The 27,509-nt window shown below is 39.0% G+C and overlaps 3 protein-coding genes across 3 annotated transcripts; 2 read left to right on the forward strand and 1 right to left on the reverse strand.

Annotated features, from left to right (window-relative positions):
- Positions 1-1,220: 1,220 nt before the first annotated feature.
- Positions 1,221-3,848, forward strand: LOC115979703. The gene has a single exon (XM_031101764.1). It carries the CDS (start codon positions 1,221-1,223, stop codon positions 3,846-3,848), a length of 2,628 nt encoding a protein of 875 aa, XP_030957624.1.
- A 2,232-nt stretch (positions 3,849-6,080) lies between these two features.
- On the forward strand, positions 6,081-8,165 carry LOC115979705 (B3 domain-containing protein At4g01580-like). Its single transcript, XM_031101766.1, has 4 exons — positions 6,081-6,182; positions 7,072-7,423; positions 7,521-7,648; positions 7,884-8,165. Exons 1-4 carry the CDS (start codon positions 6,081-6,083, stop codon positions 8,163-8,165), a joined length of 864 nt encoding a protein of 287 aa, XP_030957626.1.
- Positions 8,166-18,754: 10,589 nt separating this feature from the next.
- LOC115982302 lies at positions 18,755-19,939 on the reverse strand. The gene is made up of 2 exons (XM_031104866.1): positions 19,759-19,939; positions 18,755-19,329 (listed from the first exon to the last, which is right to left on the reverse strand). Exon 2 carries the CDS (start codon positions 19,322-19,324, stop codon positions 18,875-18,877), a length of 450 nt encoding a protein of 149 aa, XP_030960726.1. The 5' UTR covers positions 19,325-19,329; positions 19,759-19,939; the 3' UTR covers positions 18,755-18,874.
- Between the last annotated feature and the right edge of the window lie 7,570 nt (positions 19,940-27,509).

A 27,509-nucleotide genomic window follows, 5' to 3' on the forward strand; every position in this document is an offset into this window, starting at 1 on the left:
CGATTTATGTGGTATCGAGTTTATATAAAATCGATTTCCGTAATATCGAGTCATGTTGTCCCCCTCCCCAAACTTCAGAATCCATGCACGTGTCTGGCTCTATCTATGTTGAAAACCTTCATTGTCTGGTCTCTGAAAAAGAAAGCCTATGAGGTGAACAAAGTTTGCTACCTCCTCTGCCATTTTCCTTGTCATTATTGCATCCTCACCAGGCGTGCTGTTGCTGTGGTCCCCTTCTTCTTTGTTCTGGCATATCTTCCCTGACAGGTATATATTCACTTACATAACTACTTATAAATGGATTGACTTACATGACTACTTATAATTTGGATTGCCCAAATTGCTTTCTACAACAGTGTTATTCTGACATTATGTGTGTGTATATATATACATAAATGTATGTATGTATAGATATATGTATATATAGACAAACAAAGCTACCTACCCATATATGATCACATGTATGTATATATATATATATATACACACATGTATAGGTATGTTTACATATAATGTATGTGCTTAGGGCACCAATTTTTTGAAACATTTTGTTAGGAATTGCAAAAACTGTTAATGCATTGAAAATCCTGAAAAAAATTGTCCAAGAAACGATTAATTATTGTGTGCTCTTATGACTTATGTGAGAATAATCTTATATATGTGTGTGTGTGTGTGTGTGATAGTGACATTGTATACATATTGTTCCTAAATATGTCGAGTTTTATATAGTAATGTATATAATAATTATTTTTGAGAATTCTTCTGGGAAATATGTATATAATCATTCTAAATAAACATATATATAAACAAACATTATACGGTGAATTCATATGATGACATATGCATTCATTCATACATATTAACAATGATGTGTAATGTATACTGAGGTTTAAATTGTATGGCTCTTTCAGTTCTGAAAGGCTTTACTGTGTGGGTTCTGAAAAAGAAAGCCTGTGAGGTGAACAAGTTTTGCTGATCATGTATGCATTTTCCTACTCCATATTGCATCCTTACCAAGCGATATTACAAACACCCTGATTCTTTGTTGTGGCACGTCTCCCCTAAAAGGCCAATGTTTGTGTCCAAACGAATGAAGTGTGTACACCTATAATTAGGATAGCATCATAGTGCATCTGTAAAAGATTAATTACTGTTGCATTAACATAACCCCCTATCTTCTGCATGATAACCACAATTAATTGTCCTTATCCAGGTCTGGCATGGGTCGTCACTGCTTCTACGTTTACTATGATGGGGAACAGTATTTCCATGACTTGCATGGACTGTCCTATAAAGGCGAGTCAGTGAAGCAGAAGTTCATTGAGTTGAAATGGGGAACACACTTGAGAAAAATGCACCGGAAGATAATGGAAGCTCTATGGTTGGACAAGGAGTCACATAAGATATCCATTGTGTACCGTGCCCCCCAGATACTTGTGAGTACTCAGGTTGTCTACAACTCAAATCCGTTGGGTTGTGATGCTGACGTGGACATGATGTGGGCAGTGATTAAGCGGACCCCCCAGTTCATAGCGTCCGACTTGTATGTAACTGTTGAGGCTGTTGGGTTCCATGGTAGTGCAAGTTCACAGCATGCCAGTGGGGTGGAAGAGCCACACTCATTGTCGGTTGACGTGCATCCTCCCTTTGCCTATGCCACGCCTTTCCCCTACAATAATCAACCATGTAGTGCGGTTGATCATTTGGACAACACTGAACTGGTGGGCACCACCAATACACATGATGTGGGAGGGTCTACTCACACATATGAGCATGTCCAAGCTGATATGGACGGGGGAATTGATATTGATGCCAGCCGAGATGTGTATGAAGAGTTCATTGATACTGATGGACCAGTGGACGACGCGGAGGTCTTAGATGTACCACTGATCGAAAATAACGAGGAGGATTGCCTTACAACAGTTCCTATCCCAGAATGGTTCACATCAAACACATGGGACAATATTAATGACCCATCACCTGCATTGGGTACAGGACATCTTACAAGTTGGCATAAAGATGACCACCCAGCAAGGGGGATGCTATTCAAGAATAAAGCCTCTGTTCAATATGTGTTGACCCTCTACTCTGTGGAGCATAATAAGCAATACAAGGTCATCAAGTCTGACACCAATAGGCTGGTAGTGCGGTGTAAGAATGAGGCATGTCTGTGGTCAATTCGGGCCAATTGCAGCAAGAAGCACGGGATGTGGGTTATTAGTACATGTAAGGGTCCCCATAGTTGCTCATCCCTCCAGCTACCAACTGATGGGCGGATGATGGATTCAAAGTTCATCTCCATTGCACTTGAGAAGTATGTACGGGAAGACCTAACCCGAAAGGTAAGGGACTTGCGTAGTATGTTGCATGCAAGGCATGGGCATGATGTAACTATGTACAAGGTTTGGGAAGCCAAACAGAAGGCAGTTGCACGTATTTACGGGGATTTTGACGAGTCGTACGCAGAATTGCCACGATTTCTAGCTGCATTGTCTGATGCAGATCCGGATACTGTGACCACATTAAAGTGTGACCCCCATGTCCCGGGGACTTGTATATTCAACTCCGCGTTTTGGGCTTTCGGTCCGTGTATTAGAGGGTTTAGGCATTGCAGGCCGGTGATAAGCATAGATGCAACGCACCTTTATGGCAAGTACAAAGGAAAGCTGTTGATAGCAATGGCAACAGATGGTAACAACGAGGTTTATCCACTCGCATTTGCCGTTGTCGAAAGCGAGAGCACGGAGACATGGGGATGGTTCTTGGCATGCCTGTTGACCTATGTTACAGACCGCACCAATTTGTGTATAATATCCGACAGGCATCGTGGGATACAATCATGCTTCGATGACACCACTAGGGGCTACTTGCAACCGCCGTTAACCCATCACCGGTATTGCCTCCGCCATTTAGTAAGCAATGTTAACACTAACTTCAATAGTGTGCCGTTGAAGAACTTGGTATGGAACGCAGCAACTGCGAATCAAGTTAGGAAGTTTGAGAACACCATGGATTGCATCAAGAATGTCAACCCGGCTGCGTACGACTATCTTAAGGAGGTAAATCAAGAAAAGTGGACACTTGTACATGACCATGGGCACCGATATGGGGCAATGACAACCAACCTGTCAGAGTGCTTCAATGGGGTACTTAAGGGCGCACGTAGCTTGCCCATAACTGCAATGGTGAAGTTTACATTTTACAAGGTGAACTCATACTTTGACGAACGTCGAAACAAAACCCTTGAGAAGTTGGAAGAGGGGCAAGTGTGGTGCAAATATGCCTATGACAATTTCGAGGAAAATCAAGAGAAGGCGAAGCTCCATATTGTTAGAAGGATGAGTGCGCAACAACGATTATATACAGTGGAGACACAGTCTTCAGTGTTGAACACTGGCGGGGGAGATCACACCCATAGGGTTTCCCTCATAGACATGACATGCACGTGCGGCAAATGGGAAGCAAACAAGATCCCTTGTTCCCACTTGATAGCAGTTTGTGCCAAACACAACCATGATGCCACTGAGTATATGGATCATTTCTACCGCCTTGAAGAACGGTATCACAGCTATGAGCCTATATTCCAACCACTAAAAGATAGGTTAGAATGGCCGGAGCCAGCAGAAAAGAGAACCGTGATGCCAAACCAGCGGTTGATCCGTGAGAAAGGTCGGCCCAAGTCCACGAGAATCCGCAATGAGATGGATGACGAGGATAGGGAGTTGCCAACCTCATTGTGGATTGAGAATGGACCAAAGTTGAAGTGTGGGTTGTGTCGCCAAGAGGGTCATAACCGTCGTACATGTCCAACTCGAAATGTGGCTTCAACAAGCCATGGTGCTATGTAGCAGGTAACAATTACAAATCATACTAACAACATGGATTACATAAGTTATTCTTCTTTACATGTTTAGATATTACATTATATGAGTTATAATTAAGATGTGGGCAGTAATTTGTAGATCGGAACCATGATAGTAATACCATTGTATCAAATGTAGCTCCACTTTGGGCAATCTTGTGATTACTTCTTCAAGTAGTTGCAGTTAGTCTTAACTCCTACATATTACCATTCCAAGTCTTTTGTCCTAGTTTTGGTGTTCTTTCAATCTTATTGTTTGTCGTGTACATATTCTAGTATTCATGAGGTCTCTATTCCCCTAACTGTATATGTTTTGCTGCAGATTTGTAATTGTTGCCAAGGTGTAACTGTAGATGCTCCTCATTTAAGCAGGCAAGCCTGAATGCTCTTCTATATTTGTCAATTCAATTTATTAATTACCATGGGTTGTATACTAATTTCTGTGTTGGCTACTCCTCAGAAAGGAGGCAACTTCTGAAAAGAACAAAAAGAAGGTGTCACTCAAATGCTATGACTCTATGTTTGCCTAAAACCATTGTTGGCGGATGCTGTCCAAGTTTCAACTTACAATTGTGAAGAATGTTTAAAATGCAGAAATGGAACTTTTTATTTTTGTACATCAACTGATTTAAATGCATAGTATGTCTTTACTTACAAATAAGCTTGTATATATGGATGATTTTTTTATTCGCGTAATGCAAATGGGGGAATGTTACTGATGGATGTGGTTGGTTATGATTTGTATGGATGACTTGTTGTTCACAGCATGGTTGTCAGTAGGTCCACTTTTACTATGAATAAGCACGATACTGAATGGGTGTGAACAGTGCAAGTCGAAAGCAAAACTACAAGTAGAAAGGTTATACTAAATGAAACTCGATTTTCTAGATAACGAGTTACGTAGCAGTCCATTTTCCATCCCCTACGACTGTATCCATTTTCAATTGTCAAGTATCTGGGTAACTCGATTTCTCTAGATCCGAGTTACGTTCAACATAACTCGATTTATAGGGTACCGAGTTACGTTGAAGACCATTGTGCACACTTAGATTCCTCTTGGACTGCCTCTGGACCAGTCCAAATACCTGGGCTGGGTCAGGAAGCCAGTCCAGGTATTACTCGATTAAGTTATTACCGAGTTATGTTGAAAATAACTCGATATCTTTAGCATCGAGATACGTTGAAGACCATTGTGCACACTTAGATTCCTCTTGGACTGCCTCTGGACCAGTCCAAATACCTGGACTGGGTCGAGAAGCCAGTCCAGGTATTACTCGATTAAGTTATTACCGAGTTATGTTGAAATAACTCGATATCTTTAGCATCGAGATACGTTGAAGACCATTCTTTACACTTAGATTCCTCTTGGACTGCCTGTGGACCAGTCCAATTATCTGGGCTGGGTCGGGAAGCCAGTCAACGTAACTCAATTAAGTTATTACCGAGTTATGTTCAAAATAACTCGATATTTGTAGCATCGAGATACGTTGAAGACCATTCTCTACACTTAGATTCCTCTTGGACTGCCTCTGGGCCAGTCCAATTATCTGGGCTGGGTGGGGAAGCCAGTCAACGTAACTCGATTAAATTATTACCGAGTTATGTTGAAAATAACTCGATATCTTTAGTATCGAGATATGTTGATCACCATTCTCTACACTTAGATTCCTCTTGGACTGCCTCTGGGCCAGTCCAATTATCTGGGCTGGGTGGGGAAGCCTGGTCACCGTAACTCGAGTTACTTATTACCGAGTTATGTGGAGAAAACTCGAGATCTGTAACGTCGAGATACGTTGAAGACCATTTTCTACATGTAGATTCCACGTAACTCGATTCACCTATTACCGAGTTACGTTCAGAAGAACTCGATTTCTGTAGCTTTGAGGTACGTTGAAGACGTGTCTACAGTTAGATTCCTCTTGGACTGCCTCGGGACCAGTCCAATTAAACTCGATTTCTGTAGTATCGAGTAATTCTACTTTAACCTGATGTTCAGGATATCGAGTTACTTCAAATGGAGTTACTTCCAAACCACCACGCACAACATGGATTCCTCTGAGATACTGCGCACAGCATGGACTCCTTTTAGTCCCAGTACACATAACTCGATTTATTAATAATCGGGTTATGTGTATGACCAACCCACTATTTAGTGCTCAAACGTACGAAGCAGCAACTGTTCAACTTCTTCTCAGCGAAAGTTTGGAGAACCAGAAAAATGGCTTCTCAATGGCGGAGAGACAACGACGATGGTCCTGCTGATCGGTCCCCACACTTTTTCAAGATTATTCTGCTGAATGCTGTTCAAGAAGGAAAGCTTGTAAGTATGCTCAAATTTATAAACTAGATTCCTCTGAAAATCATATGCTAATTATACACTTCGTACACTTCATCTTCTTTATTTGTGATTCTTGAAAAAATGTACATTTGTTACATGTAGTCAGAAAAACTTTCATTTTGCAATACGTAGGTTACACTTTAAGAAGAACACAGTCACATAACAGAGTACTTTTGCATCGTACACTTTTATATGAACAAAAAATGAAACAGGGATAAGCGCATGGTAGAGACTGAGGAAAAATAAATACAGAGCAAATGCTGATGGCATTTTCTTGAAAATGTGATTGGGCTTATAGGGTCACCACAGATGTATAACTCCATTTAAACTGTGAAACTGTGTCCTGGGATCAAACTAGGATACAGAAATCGTTCACTCTTTTTATCATTTGTTTTTTAGAGTTCACAAACTTATGAAGTGGCTAAGTGGCAAAAATTAGTACGTCTAAATCCAAATCCTGCCCATAAACAAAAGTGGGTCATCTTCAATGTTTCCCCAACACCCCAAAACCAAATCACAGACACATTATCAAAATACAACATTTCCCCAAAATTTTTTACATTTCAACAACAACAGAGAAATGTAAAATGTTGACAGCTGTTGATGGTTATTTTGGTTATAAGATTAGGTTGTATAATTTGGTTTCAAAATTCATAAGATTTGTTACTGTTATAGCTATTAAATATAACTGGGCTGGATTACATTTTATTTTGTTTGATTTTCTTTTCTTTTTTGTGTGGGGGTGGGGGGCTGTAACTAAGAAGTATTCTGCCATCATTCAAACTTTTATTTTCTAGCATTGTGTATAAGGATTGATTGCATGTGTTTATTTCCCTAGCCTGCATTTATGTTATGGAGATTCTTTTTACAGCGGATTCTAGATAAGTTCGTGCAGAAATTTGGAGTGGACCTGTCAGATATGGCCTTTCTCACTATTCCAAATGGTAGAAAATGGAAAGTCAAGTTGACACAACATGCTGGGGGGGTTTGGTTTCAAAATGGTTGGTCCGAATTTGCAAGCTCTCATGGTGTAGCCGTGGGCCACTTGCTGGTTTTCAAATATGAAGGAAATTCACATTTTCATGTACTCATATTTAATGCCACTGCAACAGAAATAGACTATACTTTAGACGACGAACTCCAAGTTCATAGGATCGAAGATGATGAGAGTGATGACAGCTCTGTTGAAATCATCAAACACTTTTATAGGGGAGAGGGTTCAGGTTTGAATGTTACACTTTTGTAAGCAAGTGGTTGATTTGTTTAGCTTCTGCTCTATTAATTTTATGTGCATGACTTCGTATTTTCAACTTCTTTCAGGATCAGCCCATCCTAAGAAAGACGGTGGTGTAGCTAAAAATCTTGTTATAGCCAATGCTTTTAAATCAAAAAATCCCCTTTTCACTGTTATCATGCGTCCATCCTACGTTAATGGCAAGGATCGTGCGGTAAGCTTTTAGCTTCACTAAAATGGAATATTTTTGTAATTTAGAAATGCAACTCCCATTAACTATCATTTTTCATGGGTCAATTAGAAAGATTGTCACACTAGATACTTGTGGCTGGACATTTTGTTTGGAATTATTTTTTTTTAATTGTGTTTTTAGGTGAAAAGATGTAGATCAAATAGATACTTGTTGCTGGAATATATTTGTTAAATATCTATTATTGTTCCTTGTACAGAGTTTACCCCAAGACATTATCAACTACTTACCAAGAGACGGGTTTACCAAGGACTACACCAAAGCAGGTATACTCCCTGTCAAGCTCCAGATTGTGGACCGATTATGGCCTGTGAAGCTATACATTTATGAACGACGTGGGGGTTCATCATGTGTTGTATCAGCTGGTTGGTCTGCATTTGTGAGGGAAAATAGTTTGCAAGTAGGAGATGTTTGCGTATTTGAGCTGATTATGAGGGACAGTGTTCTGTTAAACGTCCACATTTTCAAGTGCCAAGACTAAGTGGTTAGGGTGGATGCAAAGTGATGATAATATTATGTGATGTTTAGAGTGTGTTTACTTTGCAACTTTACTATTCATCCCTATTTTGTTCATCCCAGTTTGCAACTTCATTGATTGGGTACTTTTGTGATGTTTAGAGTTTCACTCTTGGAAAATTTTTAATTACTATGATGAACTTTCATATGTATTTTAAAATGAATGTGATGCTGTATTTTTTTCTGCGCTTTTGTTTGGATTTTGGCCTTTTTGCATGTCATTCAATTATATTACATTGAATGGCGACTCTTGGATGACCACATTAGGGGGGTCAACATTGTTATTGCTATAGGATTTTGTTCTTTTTAGATGACATTGTTGTATGTTTTGTATATATTGTAACACTTTAAGACAATAACACCATGTGCAACATAGGTTAGTCATTATTTTTGATGTTTGCAAATTTAGATGTTTAAAAAATAAGTGAGAAGTTAATCCATCAATTGTGTCAATCAATATAATGTGGCAAATTGAAAAGCTTGATAGCTAAATTTTCAAAATTTCACTTGGTAGCAATTTTTCAAATGTTATAGATGAAGTTGGAACTTCTTGTAAACTGCAAGGACTAAAATAGGTACTGTTTTATGGAACCGGATCCTCTCCATTTCAAAGTGAAATGGAGAGACTCCAGTTCACGGTGGAGATTGATTTCAAACTTATCAAGGGCTAAAAAAGTGCCACATCATTTAAAATGAAAACAGTACACTTAACCCCAGTTAAACACTTAAACCGGAGGATTTATTTAACTCAACCAGACAAAAAAAAACTTTTTGGAGGGAAAAGTGAAACAGAGTTAGAGGAACTTCTCTGCACTGAAAAACAAAAAAAACCTTATAGGAGGGAAAAGCTTCACAGAATGTTAGAGATATATCCCACGTTCAATGCTTCATAGATTTTAACCAAAAAAAAAAAAAAGCTTCACAGAAGGTTCAAAGAATGTAAGACATCTCTGTTTCTATCTTGCCATCCCACGTTCAAAGCTTATCTTGCCATCCCACGTTCAAAGCTTTTGAGGTTACACGTGGAGGGCTGGTGTTTCTATCCTTTCCGTTACAAAGGTATATCCATAAGCTTGTTTATGCTTATCTTATTTGATGTTTGATCATTTTTTTGCATTTATAATGTTGTCAAGGAGCAATAGCCTAAATACAGAGGAGTGATAATCACCAGACAAAGATCTTTCAATAATAAACTTAGGGACAACACATGGGCAATTATTGTTCAACCTCACCACCATTGCCCCCAGATATTGACAGGGACGAATCAATCAAAGTTTTGGAAACCCAAATAAGCGAGTTTGAACAATAATTGCGTGTATGGGTGTCGGGATCTCTGGTGAGCTAAGGTTTTTCCTTTGATTTTGCTGATGGGTTTGAGTTGAGTATCCTAGAAGTGGGAGGTTGAGAGAGTTTGAGAGAGTTTGAAATTTGAGAGAGAGAGAGTTTGGACGGTTGGTGAGAGTTAAGAGTTTAACTTGAGTTTTTTTTGTCCGGTTGAGTTAAACCCCAGTTAAGTCAACTGAACTCCAGTTAAGTGTGGTGACACATTTTAAATGATGTGTCCAATTTTTGAGCGTGGATCATTTTGGACTCAATCCCCACTGTGAACTGGGGCCTCTCCATTTCAAAGGGAAATGGAGAGGATCCATTTCCCTGTTTTATTCAATGAACTTGATGAATCGTTGCTCAAAGAAAAATATCATTGTTTCCTGAAAAATCTTTGTATCTTACAAATGAATAACACAAAATACTGGTGAAATATGTACCAATACGCTATTTGCAGCCAAATTTTCCACGGCTCCTTTGCCAGCTAAAAAACCACGAACAAGAGGACTGTATGGAACTATTCCAATGCCAAGCTCCCTGCATGTACAAAAACATTAAAATTCGGGAGAGCATACTCATGCTTCTGGATAAGATAATTAAATTATATTGAAATCAAATCTACACAAAATGGATGATATTTTTTTTTTGTTGCAGTAGTCCTTCAAAAGAACAATAGTGTTGCAAAAGCAAGGATGAATATAAGGGGAAAATAAATAACAATAGCGTTGCAAAAGCATCTGGACCAGTCCAAATATATGGGCTGGGTGGGTGCATGTGTACAACGTAACTTGATTTTCCAAATCTCGAGGAATTTGAATTCTTCTGAGTGTCCACTGCACAGAACTCGATTCAAGTAGAATCGAGTGTTGTGGCAAGCCTACCTTTAAACTTCGATTCGTCTTGGACTGCATCTGGACCAGTCCAAATATCTGGGGGCCCAGAAAAATAACTCGAGTTATGTATAATCGAGTTATTTGAAATTAACTCGTTGTCTGCAACATCGAGTTATGAGAAAGCCATTCCAACATTAACTGGATTCTTGTTATTTGTGCTACACATAACTCGATTTACGGACAGTCGGTTTATGTGTAAGCCCTTGTGCTGAAAATTTGATTGCATGTAACTCGATTTCCGGAAAATCGAGTTATATGGACATTACATTCTATTACCCATTTTTATTAACTCTTCCCCAGTTCTGCAGAACTTGCAGCTGTCCGAAATTACATCTTCGATTGCTCTCGCTTCATCCGGCTAGAACCCACAATTTCCCGCGCAAATTCGTCGAGGATTTTACATAGTAAGACTCTTTTAACAGTCGCTGTCTTTGAAATTACACATTGTTGGTGCATTATTCTCAAATTTTGCATTTTGATGCTTCACACTTCTATGTCTATGTCTATGAAGATTGTGATGAAATTGGGTGTTTGCCTAGTCAAATGCATTGTTGTTAGTAAGGTTGCCTATGTCATAGGTTGTCTTCCTTCCACAAAATGAACTTGCCAGTGGCTCCATATGTGTGTGGTATAGATATATGCTGGTTGTATGTCTGAACTGTACATTGTGCAATTTATTTTCAGTTTTTTGTAGAAGCTGGTGAAACTTACTACATGTAGCTACAATGGTATGATATATGTCAGTTCCTAAATCCACTTGTATGTTTCCTATATGATCAGACTTCTGTTATATACTCTAGGTCTCTAACTTCAAATTATTGACTCGGACCAAAATGCATTACAATTATTGCACCAACTAAACAACCTGTGAATAAGAATATTGTTTTTTCATTGTGTTGTTGTAAACTGCTCTAGACAGTATATTGTGTGCATGATTTTCTACACATGGTAGCTGGTTACTCTTCAATTTTTGTTCTCTGCTTCAAACTTCATTTTGGTTCTGTTTTTGTGTGAGCTGATCGTGTTTGCACTACTGACCATCGATTAGTTATGGGTCCGAAGAGGACTAAGAGGGGAAAATGCAAAGCTGCATCCGAACCTGAAGTGGTGTTTGATCAATTAAGGTTCCTCACGCCAGAAAATGAGCAAACCTTTGAAACCTTGATTAAGCGTAGGCGTATTTGGGGAGAAAGGCAAATCAATTTACAGGAACTGCATCCTTTTGTTCGTGAGAATCTACAGTCTAGGCATTGGCTGTCCCTATGTACAAACATACAACCCCCTCCAGCTGACTTGATTAGAGAATTCTATTCGAATCTATCGGTGCATGAGGATCTTGGTGGTCACAAGGTGACATCGTCCATACGTGGTGTACCGTTTACAATAACTAGGGAGCACGTATCTAAAGCCCTTGATGTACCTATAATTTGTACACCTACTTATCCAAACTCTATGTCTCCTCGTATTGATGATGTTATGGATGTTCTTTGTGGACGATCAAACAATCGGGATTCTGGCCGAAGTATTAGCTCAAGTGAGTTGACTGAGCTTAATTATATCTTCTTTAGGATAGCTTGTCACAACATTTTCCCTATCTCTCATATCCATACAATCCCTGTAGACAGGTGTATCTTGCTTTACGCCCTTGTCACCAATAGTTCCATTTGTTTTCCTTCCCTTTTCATCGAAACCATTGTCAAGGTGCGTAGGAGCAAGTATAAGAGGCATGCTTTGTTTTTCCCAGTTCTCATCCATAGGGTCCTCAAATATTTAGGATTAAAGAACTTTCCTTCCCACGAGTTGGTTCACATCCAAGCCCCTATAGGAGCCAAATTTCTGAAACAGCGAACTGCCCAAAAGAAGGTTGTCGACCTCAGTGTTGGTCCATCCAACAGACCACGAGTACGGTCTACTACTGGAGATGTTCAAGATGAGGACATGCATGGGGATCCCACATCTGTTGTTGTCGAGGATGGTGATGATGAGATAGATGTTGACACTGTTGATGCAGCACATACATGCCCTCTTCCTCCCTCTCTTCATGCTATGATGGAGACCATTATGACGACTCAGGCAGCCCATGGTCAGCTTCTACATGGTCTTCTTGCCGAGGTTGGAGCTATGCGAGCGGACTTACCTCACTATACACGTCCTGTTCCACCTTCTACACCATCTGACTCTTGATGATTCCCATTGGGTATTGTACCCAAGGGGGGACGATTTTCAGTTCGTGGTTGCTATAACATATTTGGAGAATTGTATGACAGTTCTATATTTTTTTATTTTAGTGGCAATTTGAAGAACATGGTATCCGTTGAAAGTAATTTCATATATTAATATGATGGTTAGTTTCATGCCCATCGGTACTATCATTAGTATTATTGAAATGGATGTAATGGTCTAAGAATTTTTTATGTCATTATGTGATTCTATATAATATCAAGTAGATCCAAGTCTGTGTGTAAATAACATTTATTTCATAATTCTGTACGACGCTTACGTGTTTTTAGATTATAGTAATTATTAATACAAATCGAAGGTTTTGTGAAAGCACAATTCGTTTACAGGTTTTGATATTAACGATGAACCACCTAGGAGATTTTCCTTGGAACAATGGCTGAAGCTATATCTTGACTTCAGGCAACTATTTTTATTGGAGGTTTTGTTGAGCTTACATGTATTTTCCACTAATTGGATATTTTTGTCGATCTTAAATCAGCAATTATATTATTCTGAATCTGATCCTCGCCTGGACTATTCCTCATGCATCATATTTTCATTACAAAATTTATTGATGAAACCTTGCAGTGCAGACTCGTCGAAAAAGATAAAAGCGACACTTGGCATGACCTCATTCACTCTAGCATTAGGTCTAACGGATTTTTTTTAATCAAATATGAGGAATCCAAACCTGAAGTGATGGCCCCTTACATAATATATTAGATAACAGTGAGCTGAAGATAATAAACATCGTGAAGTTTAAGTATGTTGTGAAGGACCAAACACGATTAAACAGATATAACAGTGACCTCAAGCCACTAACATCAAAGTTCTAAGAGCAAAATGGTGCTTTCAACCTGTAAATTATTATGGCACGCGTTTGTTTGAGAGCTTAGTTTCAGGGTTGAACATGGTTTTACCTATGTGCAATCTCTTCTAACCAACAGTCACGAATTATGGGAAGAGCGTTTTACCATCCTTGAAAATGACCAACGATAATAAACACCTTGATGTTTAAGATTTTGTAAAGGTAAAGTCCACAATTAAACAGATATAACCAGGAGCTCAAGCCACCACCAACATCTACGGTATAACAGATGTGGTATTCAGACCAAATTGGGCCTCGCTTCAAACCAACAAGTCTTTGACCACGATGTTTGATCGAATAGTCGAGTAAGTAGGTATTCCCTCAAATGCAGTCTCACATCAATTGGCTACGATTACAAGAGAAATTTCAGTGTTTCAGCCTATGGCGCTACGTAATTTGTAAGAGTGATGGTTCTGAGACCAAAGTGATGCTTTTAACCTGTAAATGTTTAATGACCAAAGATAATGAACACCGTCATATTTACACACCATGATGTTTACAGACATTCAAAATGACCAAATCACAGAAAACACTGTGATCTTCATAATTCATTTTGTGAAAGACCAAACATAATTAATAAATTAATATTGCGAACTTGCTGGTGAAAGACAAAACACAATTAATATAGCGAAGTTTGAAGGTGTCCAAGTTCCAACTCTAAACACACATCACCAGCCTGCTTCTGTAGCACCAACTGTAGTCATATCAAACTCCTTCAATCGTAGCACATGCGCCAACAGACGCTGCTGCTTAGTCAAGTCATGTTCGGTGCTCTACACGATGTGGATACCCAGGTCGACACTGTTTCACACCCACACTCACGTGAATACAGAATTGTGAAATTGGATGCACAGATGTCTCATTTACATCTACTGTTGCAACTACTGCCCACCTTTGATGTGACATTAGGAACATTTAAAATCCTGTTCATATAGCGTTTTTCCGGAAGGGTTTGACATGACAGGCCCTAATAAGTGAAACTGTAATGCCTGGACCGTGAAATGAGGTTATAAATGTACTAGTGATATAATGTTAACTTTCTACCCCGCTAACTTCGTAGATTGATTAAGCTATGAGTCGCAATGCCTCAACATCAAATCGTACAATGCGAAACAAGTTTAGACCTACTTCAACAAATGCATCATCACAAGTTCCAACAGATCAACAACTACATACATACACAGACCACTATGGAGGAAAATGGGTTGGAAAGAAGAGAGATTTCGTTAATATGCCAATATACACGTATGAGAGTCTTGGAAGCGTCGGACACATCATGGTCGGCAAACCTACAAAATTAAGTACAGATACCACCGCAATAGAGTTCACTATAGCAGAACCACCATGGTCAACCCTATACGAGAAGAGGTGTGAGTTAGAGGTGTATTGTCGATGGCACGGGTTACGAGTTCCTAAGGCACGCTCTGCCGAGTTACCTAGAGATGAACCTGCCAACATACTTGCTCGTCTTGAACAAGAGAACAATCAAATGCAAAGGCGACTAGATCGTTTTCACGCAATCCAAAAAGCTAGGAAGCATCTAAAGGGGAAGGCGCAAGAGCGAGCCATGAAGTCTATTAATGAAATTACTGCGTTAGATGATGAAACAGATATTTCAGACTTCTCAGATTCAAGCAATGATGATTTCCAAAAATTTCTACCTACGAACATTAGACGTTGTTGTTAATGTCTACACATTATGTGCAATACATGATGTTATTGTTAATGTGTGACAAATGATGATTATGTATGTTCAACTTTTGCAACTCTAAAGATTAACTGTTTATTACTTTTGGCTAAGTTTATGTGAAATCACTTTCTCATTTTTTTCATACGTGTTCTTTGTTGCTACATTCAAGTAATGTGGGTCATGGACGAACAATGTCCTTTGCTTTGTAATGTAGGGAAAACCTTAGGAAGTGAAATGCCTCCAAATTATATTTATTGCACATTACTTGTAGGAAAATTTAATAGATTCAATACATACAGACTGATCCAAACCACATAGACCAACCGCGCATATGATTCAATAATACGAATAATTCTTTTATATGAGTTGTTTGAGTCACGATATAATATGCACGTATCTGTGTATCTTAGTTGTAATAGTGTCCTACTTTATATAGATACATTACATAAAGACTTGTCCAAACCAGACTAACCACTCACTCACTGAAAATCCATATGGCTCACCCAACACACTCTCACAACGATATTTGGTTTGCTTAAAAATAGGGTAAAGGCCTAAAAGCCTGATCAGCCTTTCAAATGTTTCATTCAAGTTATTGGTTTGTTGTAGCATTGCTTGGAAGCTCCCTAATATTGCAATTGTGATGATCGGAAGCCATTGATGTAAAACTTGGAAGCATAGTTTTCTTCATGTAATTTTACATTGATGTTGAGAAAATGTAACTACGTTTTCTACCTGCAAAGACTCCCTGAAAAGTTTGTACGGAAACAGGGGGATAAAACTCTCTACTGTTGCTACACTCACTGCTCGTATTTTCAAAACGCATTTGGCAAGTGAGGTTGGAAAAGGCTAACACAGCTCGGCACTGTTCGGCGAAGTCATGTTCGCAGTTCTGCATGTGTTGCTCAACTCGACACTATTGAACCCTGTCCAGTCATATCATCCATGCTCACGTGAATAAACAGATATGCAACATTTTGCAATGCACTATTTTCAAGGATGCAGAGGACCCTTCAAAAGTGTAAGCAAATTTTTGGGGGTAAGCTGTCCATCATTGCTACACTTGATTGATGTAGTTCTGCATGTGATACTCAACATCTCGAAACTATTGAACCTTGACCACACGTACCCATCCCCACTCACGTGAATACACATATGTGCAACCCTTTGCAATGCACCGTTTTCGAAGAGGCAGAGCATCCCTGAATTGGCTATGCATCAATTTTGGGTGTGAGCTGTCCACCATTGGTACACAGATGTTGTTCGTAGTGCTACATGTGCTGCTTAACAGCTTCGCACTGTTCAACCCTGTCCTGTCAATACACAGATATGCCTTCTTTTGCAATGCACCGTTTTCAAGGATGCAGAGCATGGCTGAAAAGTTCATGATACATTGAACACAGCTCCGTATTGTCTCAACAAGTCATGTCAGATGAAGCACAGGAATTCTGAATAGTTTTGAACAAGAGATACCAAACTGGTCAGAGAAAAGTCTTAAAACCACATCCATCAGAAATAAACCATAGTAGTGATCAAAGTCCCTAATTAAATATAAGCATAAACATCACTAGTTTAAATTTTAAACAAGTTATCCTTGTCCAAACTCTGATGGTCAACCAAGTGAAATATTGAGACACTAATCACAACAGGAGTCCTTTCGATCACCTCATTGGCAGTGACATCTCCTTTTTTCTAAATTATTGTCTTTCGAAAATGCAACCCAGCCTTCCCCGAATCTCATTGCTTAATATGTTTTGATGGAGGGTAATAGCACAAGACATTGATGTGTGACAAATTGCTTCCCAATAATATACTTGCTTCCCATATATGTTTCCAAGCCATATTTAAGAGAACATCATAATCACATTATGTATAAAGGCTCACCATATTATGTGGCCACGAGATACCCATGAAAGAAGGATTTTTAGGCTTCAATTTTTTGGCTGCTTGGATTGCTCTCTCTCTCTTCCTCTGGACATAATCGGTAATTTTTTAAGAACAAACTTTTCTCTGACTTCATGTTTTATGGGTTTGTACATTAAGGAAGAAATGTTTGTATCATCTTCATCTAAGTTTTTGATATTTTTACCTGATGATCTTCCAATTTACAATTCTTCCTACGTGGATATTGAATCTCAATGGCAGTCTTATCAAATATAACAATATGGAAGCTTGAATTTCCTTCATATCTGAAGACTAAAAAATAACCATAACAGATAGAATGGTATTCAGCGAAATCCTGCCAACCATTACAAAACCTAATGTTGTTATCAGCTTTCTTCAATCATACTTGCCAAATTCCACCATAGGGAGCAATGACTGTAGCTACGGTGGATAGCTCAGTATTGTTGAACCCTGACCAGAAGTACCCATCCACACTCACGTCAATACACATAGCAACGCAGAAAATTTTGTGCATCAATTTCGAGTGTTATTGGTCCTATTGCTACATTGATGTTCGTAGTGCTGCTCAATAGCTTTGCACTGTTGAACCCTATCCAGTCATATCACCTACACGCACGTCAATACACAGCTATGCATCCTTTTGCAATGCAGCATTTTTAAAGGATGTACCTATAGCATCCCTGAGAAGTTTATGATACATTTAACATGGGCTCAACATTGTCTCGTCAAATCATGTCAGATGAAGCACATCAATGTTGAATAGTCTTCACGTGAATAAATACGCAACCTCTTTTGCAGTACACATCACCAGCCCGCTACTGTAGCACAAGCTATAGCCATATGAAACAGCTACCTCAACGAATCACATGCACCAACAGACACCACTGAACAATATACTGTCAACTCATATCATCTTTATTCACGTGAATACTTATAGTCACATCCACCTGAATACTTGCCCTTGCAAAACCCCTATATAAAGTCCCATTTACATCTACCCTTGCAAAACATCTACACATACCGAAGTCCCATTTACATACATCTACCCTTGCAAAACTTCTACACATACCGATCTAAACTCACATTTTCCAATGTCAATGCGTAATTGGATGCTACCTCGTTTTCCAAATAACTATAGAACGCAAAGAGATTCTGACGAGAGGGAATACTATGCCGGATTGCAACAGGAGTGGGACTTTCGCGTGAACGAGTCCAACGCTCTGCACAATGATCTCCTGCAAATCGGAGCGCCTCTTGTCGAGCGTAGCTCGCTCACACTGCCACGACAAAACATGCACCAATATGAGCGTGCAGTGACGAAAATAAAAAAAGAGAACAATCTTATGATACTTCGTAGGTCCAGGTATCATATGCTACAATTGGCGGAGGAGCAAGCCGTTGCAACAAATAGGCAACTCACTCCGGTAGAACGTAACAATGTCCTCAACTACGAGGACTACCTATCAGAATGAATACCACTGTGGTGTGTGTGTGTGTGTGTGTGTGTGTTATGTCTATGGTTAAGTTAATAATGTTAGTGTAAGTTATTTTATGTTTTCTGTGTTATGTCGTACGTGCTTATTGAAAAACATCATGTGTGAGAATATTTGACTTTTATGACTTATGTGAGAATAATCTACATTACGAATAATTTGCATGCTTCTCATAATCAATAATAAGGTTTACATAGTACAAATGCAACCATACATATAACACATAGTTAAGCAAAATAGTTCTCCAACAAAATCTAATTACACCACGACACGACACGATTACTCTTCATCTGACATCTCCACGTCTGACTGATAAATGGGATCAACAAGAAGTGATTGCATGAACTGTGCATGCTCGTACCACCCTTCCTGCACTAACTCTCGAATCTCGACTTGGGTCCGATATCGATTAAGACGTATCTTCATTCGATTATTTTCTTCTCTTATGCGGTTCAATGCTTTACGAAGTTCGTCGATGCTGTCTCTGGGCATTTGTGATGCGAGTCGCCGAGGCACTGGCAACTTAAAACCAACCAACTCATCATAAAACATTTGTTGTTCACGAAATAACCAAGCCCACTCCTGTCTCATGGTATTGTGAACGTAAGCACTATTTCGCAAATTCGGATTGATTGGATAGCTGAACTCATCTTCCAATACCCAACAACGACCCATAGCAGTGAACACATCATGAGGCCTATAGAGTTGTGGGTTGCCAGAACCAGACATTGACACTGAATACAATAACACCAAATGATCAAGTTAACAGTGTGTATCAACTGTTGCTAAATAATGTAATCCTGCATAGAATGGTACACAGCAAAGACATTCATAAAAGTGTGTACTATTGCATGCTAAAAATGAAATACTAACACTAACACCAACATTTGACCATAAACAATAGACATTGTTGGTAATGTCTACACATTGTCTTCAACACTAAATGTTGTTGTAAATGTCTGACCAATGATGATTATGTGCAATACAAATGTTGCTATAGTAAAGAAATTATTTCATTCTCTTCTCACCAACGTTTACTACAACAAATAACCAAAATCACACCAATGTACTTTCTTCACATTCATTCAACCCAAAAAATCAAAATTTAATACAATATCAAATGAAAATAACATTGCCCTAAAATTGTGATGTGAATTTTTTACCTGAGGTGATACAAATTTCAATTGAGTTTGAAGAAAGCCGCTGTTGATCCGTGGAGGAGTTCCAACTCAGTTCAGCAGAAAGCGTCCTCAGTTGAGCAGAGAGCAAGGCACACTGAGTGGGAGAAGGTGTGCAGAAATTATAAGAGAATAACTCGACTTTACGGATATCAAGTATACTTTATAACTCGATATTACATGAATCGAGTTACTTTGAAACACTCCACCTGACACAAAGACAGTACGAAATCACGGCTTATAATAGTATAACTAACTCGATTATTTAAAAATCGAGTTACGTAGAGATTCAAAAAAAAGAAATGCCAGCAGTGCGGGAAAAACCTGTATATAACTCGATTATCGGAGTATCGAGTATTTCATATAACTCGATTTTAGGATTATCGAGTTACAAAAGAGGGGCATTTCCCTATTTAGTTTCAGAATGAGGGCACAAAGATGTTTAATTTCCGAAAAAAGGGCATTTGCCCATTTTGGCCTCGCTTTCATTTTCATTTTGTGCATTTGCAATTTACATCTGTATGATTATTTTAAAAATTAAAAGTAAATTATCTCTATTCATCTTACGTTACACAACTTAGTCATAACTCTGGCACTAAAAATAATACAAAAACACTGATAGCCAATATCCAGCAAGCATTGAAACACTATTTTGCAGATTTAGAGCATCAAAGGAAACATAGCTTAACATTGTGAAAGATATCAATGATTTGAAATAGTCTATCTTCATGGGATTGTGCCGTGCTAAGCTTCATGTTTATTTCTGACACTGTCATACATGTGCCATGCTCCTCTAGCTCTATAGTCTTTCACCTTCCCAATTTTGACAAACAATTCGAGACCCAAAGTAACAGAGGCTTTGAATACAAATGAAGGAACCAAAAACCTATACCTCTAGAAATAATTTATGGACAAGGATTTAAAGTGCAGATATTCTTGACTTAGAACCAAAAGCACTCCAGTCCAGGCCAACAACTGCCATATTAAATGTAGTCGGTATACCCAAAAGAAACAAAAAGGCAATCCTAACATACCGAGAACTTGGTGTAATCTTACAAATGTGTGCCTATAATCAAAGGGTTCACTAGTAATCATTCTGTCAAATTCACAGTCTAGACCATCCATCACTGACACAGAGCATAAGTATATCTCCATGCTGTTGTTTTTTTGATAATTCAACAGCATGGAGATCTACTTATGCTGTCTGTCAGTGATGGATGGTCCATACTGTTGTTCATGTTCATAAGATGCCAATCTTCAAATTGGTAACACTCTTCTGGTGATGCTAGCAGTTTTAATATTCACAATTACATGTTGCTATGTAAAAAGCATTCATAACTGTAGCTTAATAGTTGTAATTTTTTTATTATTTTTGGGTAAGTGAAAGACAAAAGGTAACACCGTCTGTGGGGATTGAACCCACGTCCATGTGGTTAAAAGCCAAGTGCTCTACCTCTGAGCTAAGACAGCATCAAATCAGTAAAAAATATAGGACCAAAATAGTGACTATCCAGAGAAACCATACAGAGAGAACAATGCAGTAGGGGCTCCCATCCATGACCAAGAAGCATGAAGCAATGTGATACCATCCCGCATTCTAGAGAAAAAGTTTTGAATGTCTGAGGATTAATTGCAAAATGGGTTTTAAGAGATTATCAGTTATGATTTAAATATCAGACATCCAAACAACAGATTAACAGCAATTGAATTATAAATGTATTTCTAATAAGTTGCCAGACAAGTGTGATATTTCCAATGAAAGTACACCAAAAGGGTGGTCTAGCTGAAACATTAGCCCCAACAAAATTTATGCCTTGATATTTTTTTTTAAGTACAGTTCAACATCCCTTGATAGAATGATAATAGCTAAAATAGGCATGACCTTTTTTCCTTTTTAGATAATGTAGGGAACCTTTCTAAATAAGAGTCCTTTAGAATCGGCTATAACCAGTGAAACTTACAGCAACTGATCCCACCCTCCAATGGTAGTTGCTGGGTAATTTGGGTGCATTCACCTTTGATGGGATAAGTAGTTTAAGCTCATGCCCAGGAGCAGAATAGGCATGAAATTTTTTAGGAGGATCTTATCAACAAAAATAAATAAATAAATAAAAGAAGTTTTGATTAATGTAATAAATGTATATTAAAATAGTTAAGGGTCTTGGATCTATGTTTTAAATTGACTAATTGGATTATACTGTGATGAGTTAATAAGAAATTTCTGTTATCCTAGGCAAACCAAACTAATTCAAGTCATTAAAAACACCAATCACAAAGTACAAGAGGGCAGAATTAATATGCATCTCTAAGCTTTTGAGCTACCTTGATGATGTGAAGGGCAAGCGTTATTTTCCCAGATGCCTCTCACCCATAAATTTCAACAATTCTTCCCTGCAAAGTGCAGAGGAAATCTCTCACCATAGGTCCACAGCTGTAATCACACTACTCCATAATCCATTTATTTGTAGCTAAACTTACACTTGAGATAAAAATCATTATCATACCTTCATCAAGAAGTAACTGGTCCATAAGTAGTACATTTTAAAGCTCTTTTTATATGTTGACAGACAGAAGTTCCAAATTTTCATGTAACAACACTCATCAGCTGCAAATCATGATGAGACTGGCAAAAAGGAAGTGCTAATCCTTATGCACATGTGCAACAGCAATGCAAATAATGTGATTAAAGCATAACATGAAAAGACCCCTCTTTCGATTAATAAATTAATGGTTAAGAGACTCAAAATAAAATGGTAGACCACGGATGCAACGCCATTTTTTCTCCATATCCTACCTCAGGCAGCTACTATCAAATTCCTAAAAGTTGAGCACTATGTAAAGAACCAACAGGTAGTACCATATATTAGTTATTACAGAACTATAATATTTACCCAAAACGTTGAACACACCAGTAACAAGTACCCCATCTAGAAGTCAAAAGAGTTCACTACTTGAACACGATGTTGAGGTCTGATAGGGAATACTTTTTTTTCTTTATTGGATAAGAAGAATTACAGGGCGTACTAAAGATTCCATCATAGTTTCAGATTTGGGCCCTAGATAATATGTTTAAGCATAAGATGAAATCTCTGGTTGCACATCAGTTACAGCACATACCAATTACTAAAAAAATATTTAAAAAAAAAAAAAAAAAAACCCATTGATTATCTTCACTCTCAAAAATTGAAGGGAACTTGTCTCTTTTTATTATCTTTTTATTTTTATTTTTCCTCTTATTATTATTTAGTGGATTTAGCCTATCTAAGAAGAAGCAAGAATTACTCCTCCCTGATGTAGCTCTCTCCTCTTATTAGGTTTAAATTTACTGCAGCAGAGCATGACTTTGTGCCACCCTCATCAGCCGGGTCTTTTTCATACACAAATCTGAGACACATTGTTGAGATCATTCATTGTTCATTTTTTCCCTGACCTACTGCTGCACTCAACTCACCATGTTTATGGCCTTGCAAGTACTAGCCTCCTTCCACTTATCAATTTCTCAAATGCTTCCTTTCTTCTTTCCATTATTACCATCACAAGCTCCAGCATTCCAGCAATAAAATCCCTTATTCCCTCTTTAGTTTCAATCAATATCAGAAAATTTCTGGCTTCCCTTTGTAATTTATAGTTCCTCTTTACTTTTTTTATTTTTATTTTTATTTTTTATACTATAATTACAGCACCTATAGGTGGGCCTTCGTTTCTTCTTTCACATGTAAATTAAGCAAAGAGAAAGCAAGAGTTCTATATATTATTTTTAATCTTTTCAATTTCATGTTCATGCAAACATGCATTGGAGTCATTGCAAAATACCCAAAAACAAAAAAGCAGGAAACTTTACAAAATCTAGGAACCCAGTTCAGAAAAATTAAGATATAACACAAAGCCATTGAAATAAAACGAACCCCCAAAATTTCTGCAGCTAGAGAAACCAAGAAAATCACAATGTCCCAGAAAGTTTACCCCAACAAACTGTGAAATAAAATTGGGGAGAGAGAGAGAGAGAGAGAGAGAGAGAGGTGGAGAGAGCAGAGTAGAGTGGAAAGGCGAGGTCTTTAGAAGGCATAGAGACGAAGATGGTTCGTAAGTGAAGGTGCGAAGAAACCCATTTTCGAAGGGAATTCTTGTGAAGATTTTGGCTTTAGGGTTTGATGATGCCGTAATATCACCAGTGAGCTACACGATCCACGCTCGCTTAAGCTAACAACCTGCAAGAAGAAAGAAGTGATCTCGCCGTGGGCACCGGTATGGTGTCGACCAAATATCCTCCGACGGTCAAGTTAGAATTGTTCTCAACTCTAGAGTGCTAGAGAGGGTAAATTATGCGTACCTTGATTCGTGAGGGTATTGAAGCTTTTATAGTAGAAGAAAGTCGGCTTCTCTTCCTTGGACTAGAAGTCTTTTCCTTATAGAACTCTACTTTGAGCAATCCCAAACGTGATGGACAAACATTTCCTTGTAGAGTGGGTTTTTCATTAAGGCGGATCTTCTAGAATTATCCTTGTGCGGACATTCTGATTTTCCTAGGATCCCCTCGAATTTCAAACATGTACACCAAGTATTTCAAGTGATGCTAAGCCCTGGGCCCTTCCTTAATGTTGGCCCATGAGTCCGAATCCGTCAGGCCCAATGTTGCGTGATTTCTTACCTCTTCAGTTGCCCCCTTAACCCTATGGTCTGTCATGATTTTTAAGTGGTCGGACCATTAGGGTGACGGTTAAATATAATTGGGGATGACGATCAAGGATTGATCATGATGACAGTTGAAAATTTACGAACTTGACATTTCCAGATTGATCATGTTGACGGCTGAAGATTTATGAAGTTGACGGTTCCTTAAGGGGTACAATCTGTGGATGTGTGCTGACAGGTTGTCAACATTTATGAGGCATGCCACGTGTTGCTCTTTGATTGGATGGTGTATCGGATCGAAGCATCGCTTCGTCTTCCGTGCATCTCTCATATATATAACACATCTCTCTCCCTTCATTTCTACTATTTTCAGCCAAAAATCGTTGTCAGAGCGAAGTAGTCAACCTTGTCAGAGCACTCCGTCGAGAATTCGTATCTGTCGATTACTCAACCGTCAACTACCATTTACTAAGTGTGGTGAGTACTTATTTTCATTTTTTCAAGTTGCATTTTGTGCTTATATTTCTGTTAGACCTACACACCCGTCAGTACTTTTAGACCCATCAGTCTTAAGTTTCATTGTCAATTGTAGGCAATGTCTAGTGCATCAAGTAACCAATCAGTGGTTCGTGACGGGACGGAATATGAGGAGGTATACCCGTCCGGTCATAAAGACCAAGAGAGTCTCGACGAAGATAGGAGTTCATCTGCCTCTTCTTCATCCTCAACAAATGAGGATATGGAGATGGTTGAAGAAGGTTCTTCTGATGACGACGGGGATCAAGCATTGGGATCCGTCGTTGGTGCTGATGGACTTAGGGAGTTCATCATGCTACTAGAGTGGACGGTGCATAAATTCAAATCCATCATCAAGGAGAGACATTTCAACACTTTTAGAGCAAACTTCCAAATTCCAGACAACATTCCCATCCGTCTACCATATGTGTCGGAGAAGTGTTATTACGAAGGGATAGAAGGTGTCGGAGTATACGAGCAGATGCTGAAGGCAGGACTTCGGTTTCCGCTAAGTACACTTCATAGAAAACTCTTACATTATTTGGGACTGTCCGTCACCCAGATATCTCCGAACGCCTAAAGGGTCTTCATAGCAATGGAGATTCTCTATGGTGCAATGTCGGATGGTGCTAGGAGGTTGACGGTGCGTGAATTCCTTCATTGCTACCGTCTAGATGAGATAGATAGATCAAGGGAAATGTATAGTTTTGCTAGTAGAAGCCCTTTGTTGAAGGCTATCTTTGAGACTCCCAACTCAAATAGAGACCGGAAGAGTTGTTACTTTTTCCTAGAGGGTGACAAATGGATGAACCGTCCAGGGGAGACGGAGTACATGCCCGTTGACACAACTTGGGGAGTGATACATTCATCTCCTATGCACCCGTCCAAATATTTATAATCCTTTTCATACTCGTCCATTATAATTCTTTTTCTAACCGTCTTCTTTCTCTGCAGGTAGACGACCCCCACAAGTTAGTCTTGACGAGTTCAGTTTTCTTGAGAAGATTTTCCAAAAGACCAAGCCGGAAGAAAGGACTTGGGCCAAGTTGGTGAACCCAAAAACAATACACTGGTACTGTGATGGTCTTGAGCCTACTCAAGAGACCATTAAATACGACGAGAGGGTTCATAAATGTAAGCCCATCAATTTTTACTTCATCAATTTATTTCTATTGCATGCAAATAACTTCATCCGTCATATTTTGCAGAGATGGACGACGCAAAGAGAAGGGCACTACTAAAATCACAAGCCGCCAGGCAAAAGGAGACGGGTGAGGTTGTGGTACCTAAGGGGACAGTGTAGGTGGCAAAGAGGAAACAGCCGTCCAAGTCTAACCATCCACACAAGCAACAAAAAGTCCCTTTGGAACCCGTTGTGGGGTTAATGGCTGAGGGTGCGAAGACCGTCACTCCAGCAAAACAAGGGTCTAGCAAGGGCTTAATGAAGGCCCCGTCCACCAGCCAGGAGAAGCCTCCTCCTCTTCTCCGCGACGACTCTAAATTTGCTTTAGAGAGGCTTTTGTCAATTATTTCCTCGGAGGACTACGAGGACCTTGGCAACCACTCGACGAAGGCAATGGGGAAGACGTGTCTATTTGCCGTTGCACAGGTAACTTTTATTCGTCGATTTGAGTCCGTCTATTTTGCTTGGCTTTTTGTTTAACACCTTTTAACTTGTTTATTTCAGTCATTGGTTATGATGAAGGGCCTCATGGACCGGTGCCTCAACCGTGAGGTAGCTCTGGAATGTGTTCGAGCAAAGGCAGAGCAGACAGATGATGAGCTCGGTCAACTTCATAAGTGGAAGTCTACAATGGAGAAGAAGTTTGACCTTTCAGAGCAGGCGAGAAAAGAGCTTAAGCAGAGGACGGATGAAGCTGGGAAGGCCTTGGAAGCCAAAGACAAGGAAATCAAGGATTTGAAGGAAAAGCTCCGTCAAGCTAAGGAGGTTGCGGTCCGTGAATACCGAGACTCCGACGCTTTGTTGAGAGAGCTGAGGGGATCGTTCCTTCAAGGCTTTGATGATGCCCTTCGTCAACCTAAGAAAGCCTACCCTGAACTGGACGTGTCAATGATTAATGTCAATGATCAAGATCAAACGTCTGCTTTGCTTGTCGCTTTAGAGAACACAGACGACCTCTTTGGTGACGATGCTATTCATGGTGACGGAGAATCGGTTCCGTCGAAGGTCGTTCAAGATGCCGACCCAAAAATGTAGATTGATATTACATATCTTTTTTGTGTTTATTTTAAGAACAATCCATCCTCCATTTTTGTATTTATTTTGAGAACAATCCGTCCTTTATTTTTGTATGAAACAATTGCCCTCTGGGGGTTTCATCTGTTTATGAATGCTTTATTTTATTTTTCTTCTTCCTGATACTTTTTGTTTGGAACTTTCTTAAATGTCCGTCCCCCTTATGAAAGGGAGATTGAGAAAATACTTGTTTTATCCGTTATTTTTCTAACGAGTATTTCTAGACGACGGTTGATCTGTCCACTTTGAGGAGTAATTAGATTTCAAGATCGATTGATCCGTCCACTTTAGTGGAATGTAGAAAGTCTTTACCCTTGGGTGATCCGTCCTC

This window comes from Quercus lobata, chromosome 3, assembly GCF_001633185.2.
Source record: "Quercus lobata isolate SW786 chromosome 3, ValleyOak3.0 Primary Assembly, whole genome shotgun sequence".
In the NCBI taxonomy this organism is placed as follows: Eukaryota; Viridiplantae; Streptophyta; class Magnoliopsida; order Fagales; family Fagaceae; genus Quercus; species Quercus lobata.

What these genes read in the sequence shown, in the direction of transcription:
- LOC115979703 (XM_031101764.1), top strand. Translation starts at nt 1,221, where the DNA reads ATGGGTCGTCACTGCTTCTACGTTTACTATGATGGGGAACAGTATTTC.
- LOC115979705 (XM_031101766.1), top strand. Translation starts at nt 6,081, where the DNA reads ATGGCTTCTCAATGGCGGAGAGACAACGACGATGGTCCTGCTGATCGG. An exon ending in CTGTTCAAGAAGGAAAGCTT is followed by an intron (nt 6,183 to 7,071) that starts GTAAGTATGCTC and finishes TTCTTTTTACAG; the next exon opens with CGGATTCTAGATAAGTTCGT. An exon ending in TTAATGGCAAGGATCGTGCG is followed by an intron (nt 7,649 to 7,883) that starts GTAAGCTTTTAG and finishes TTCCTTGTACAG; the next exon opens with AGTTTACCCCAAGACATTAT.
- LOC115982302 (XM_031104866.1), bottom strand. Translation starts at nt 19,324, where the DNA reads ATGTCTGGTTCTGGCAACCCACAACTCTATAGGCCTCATGATGTGTTC.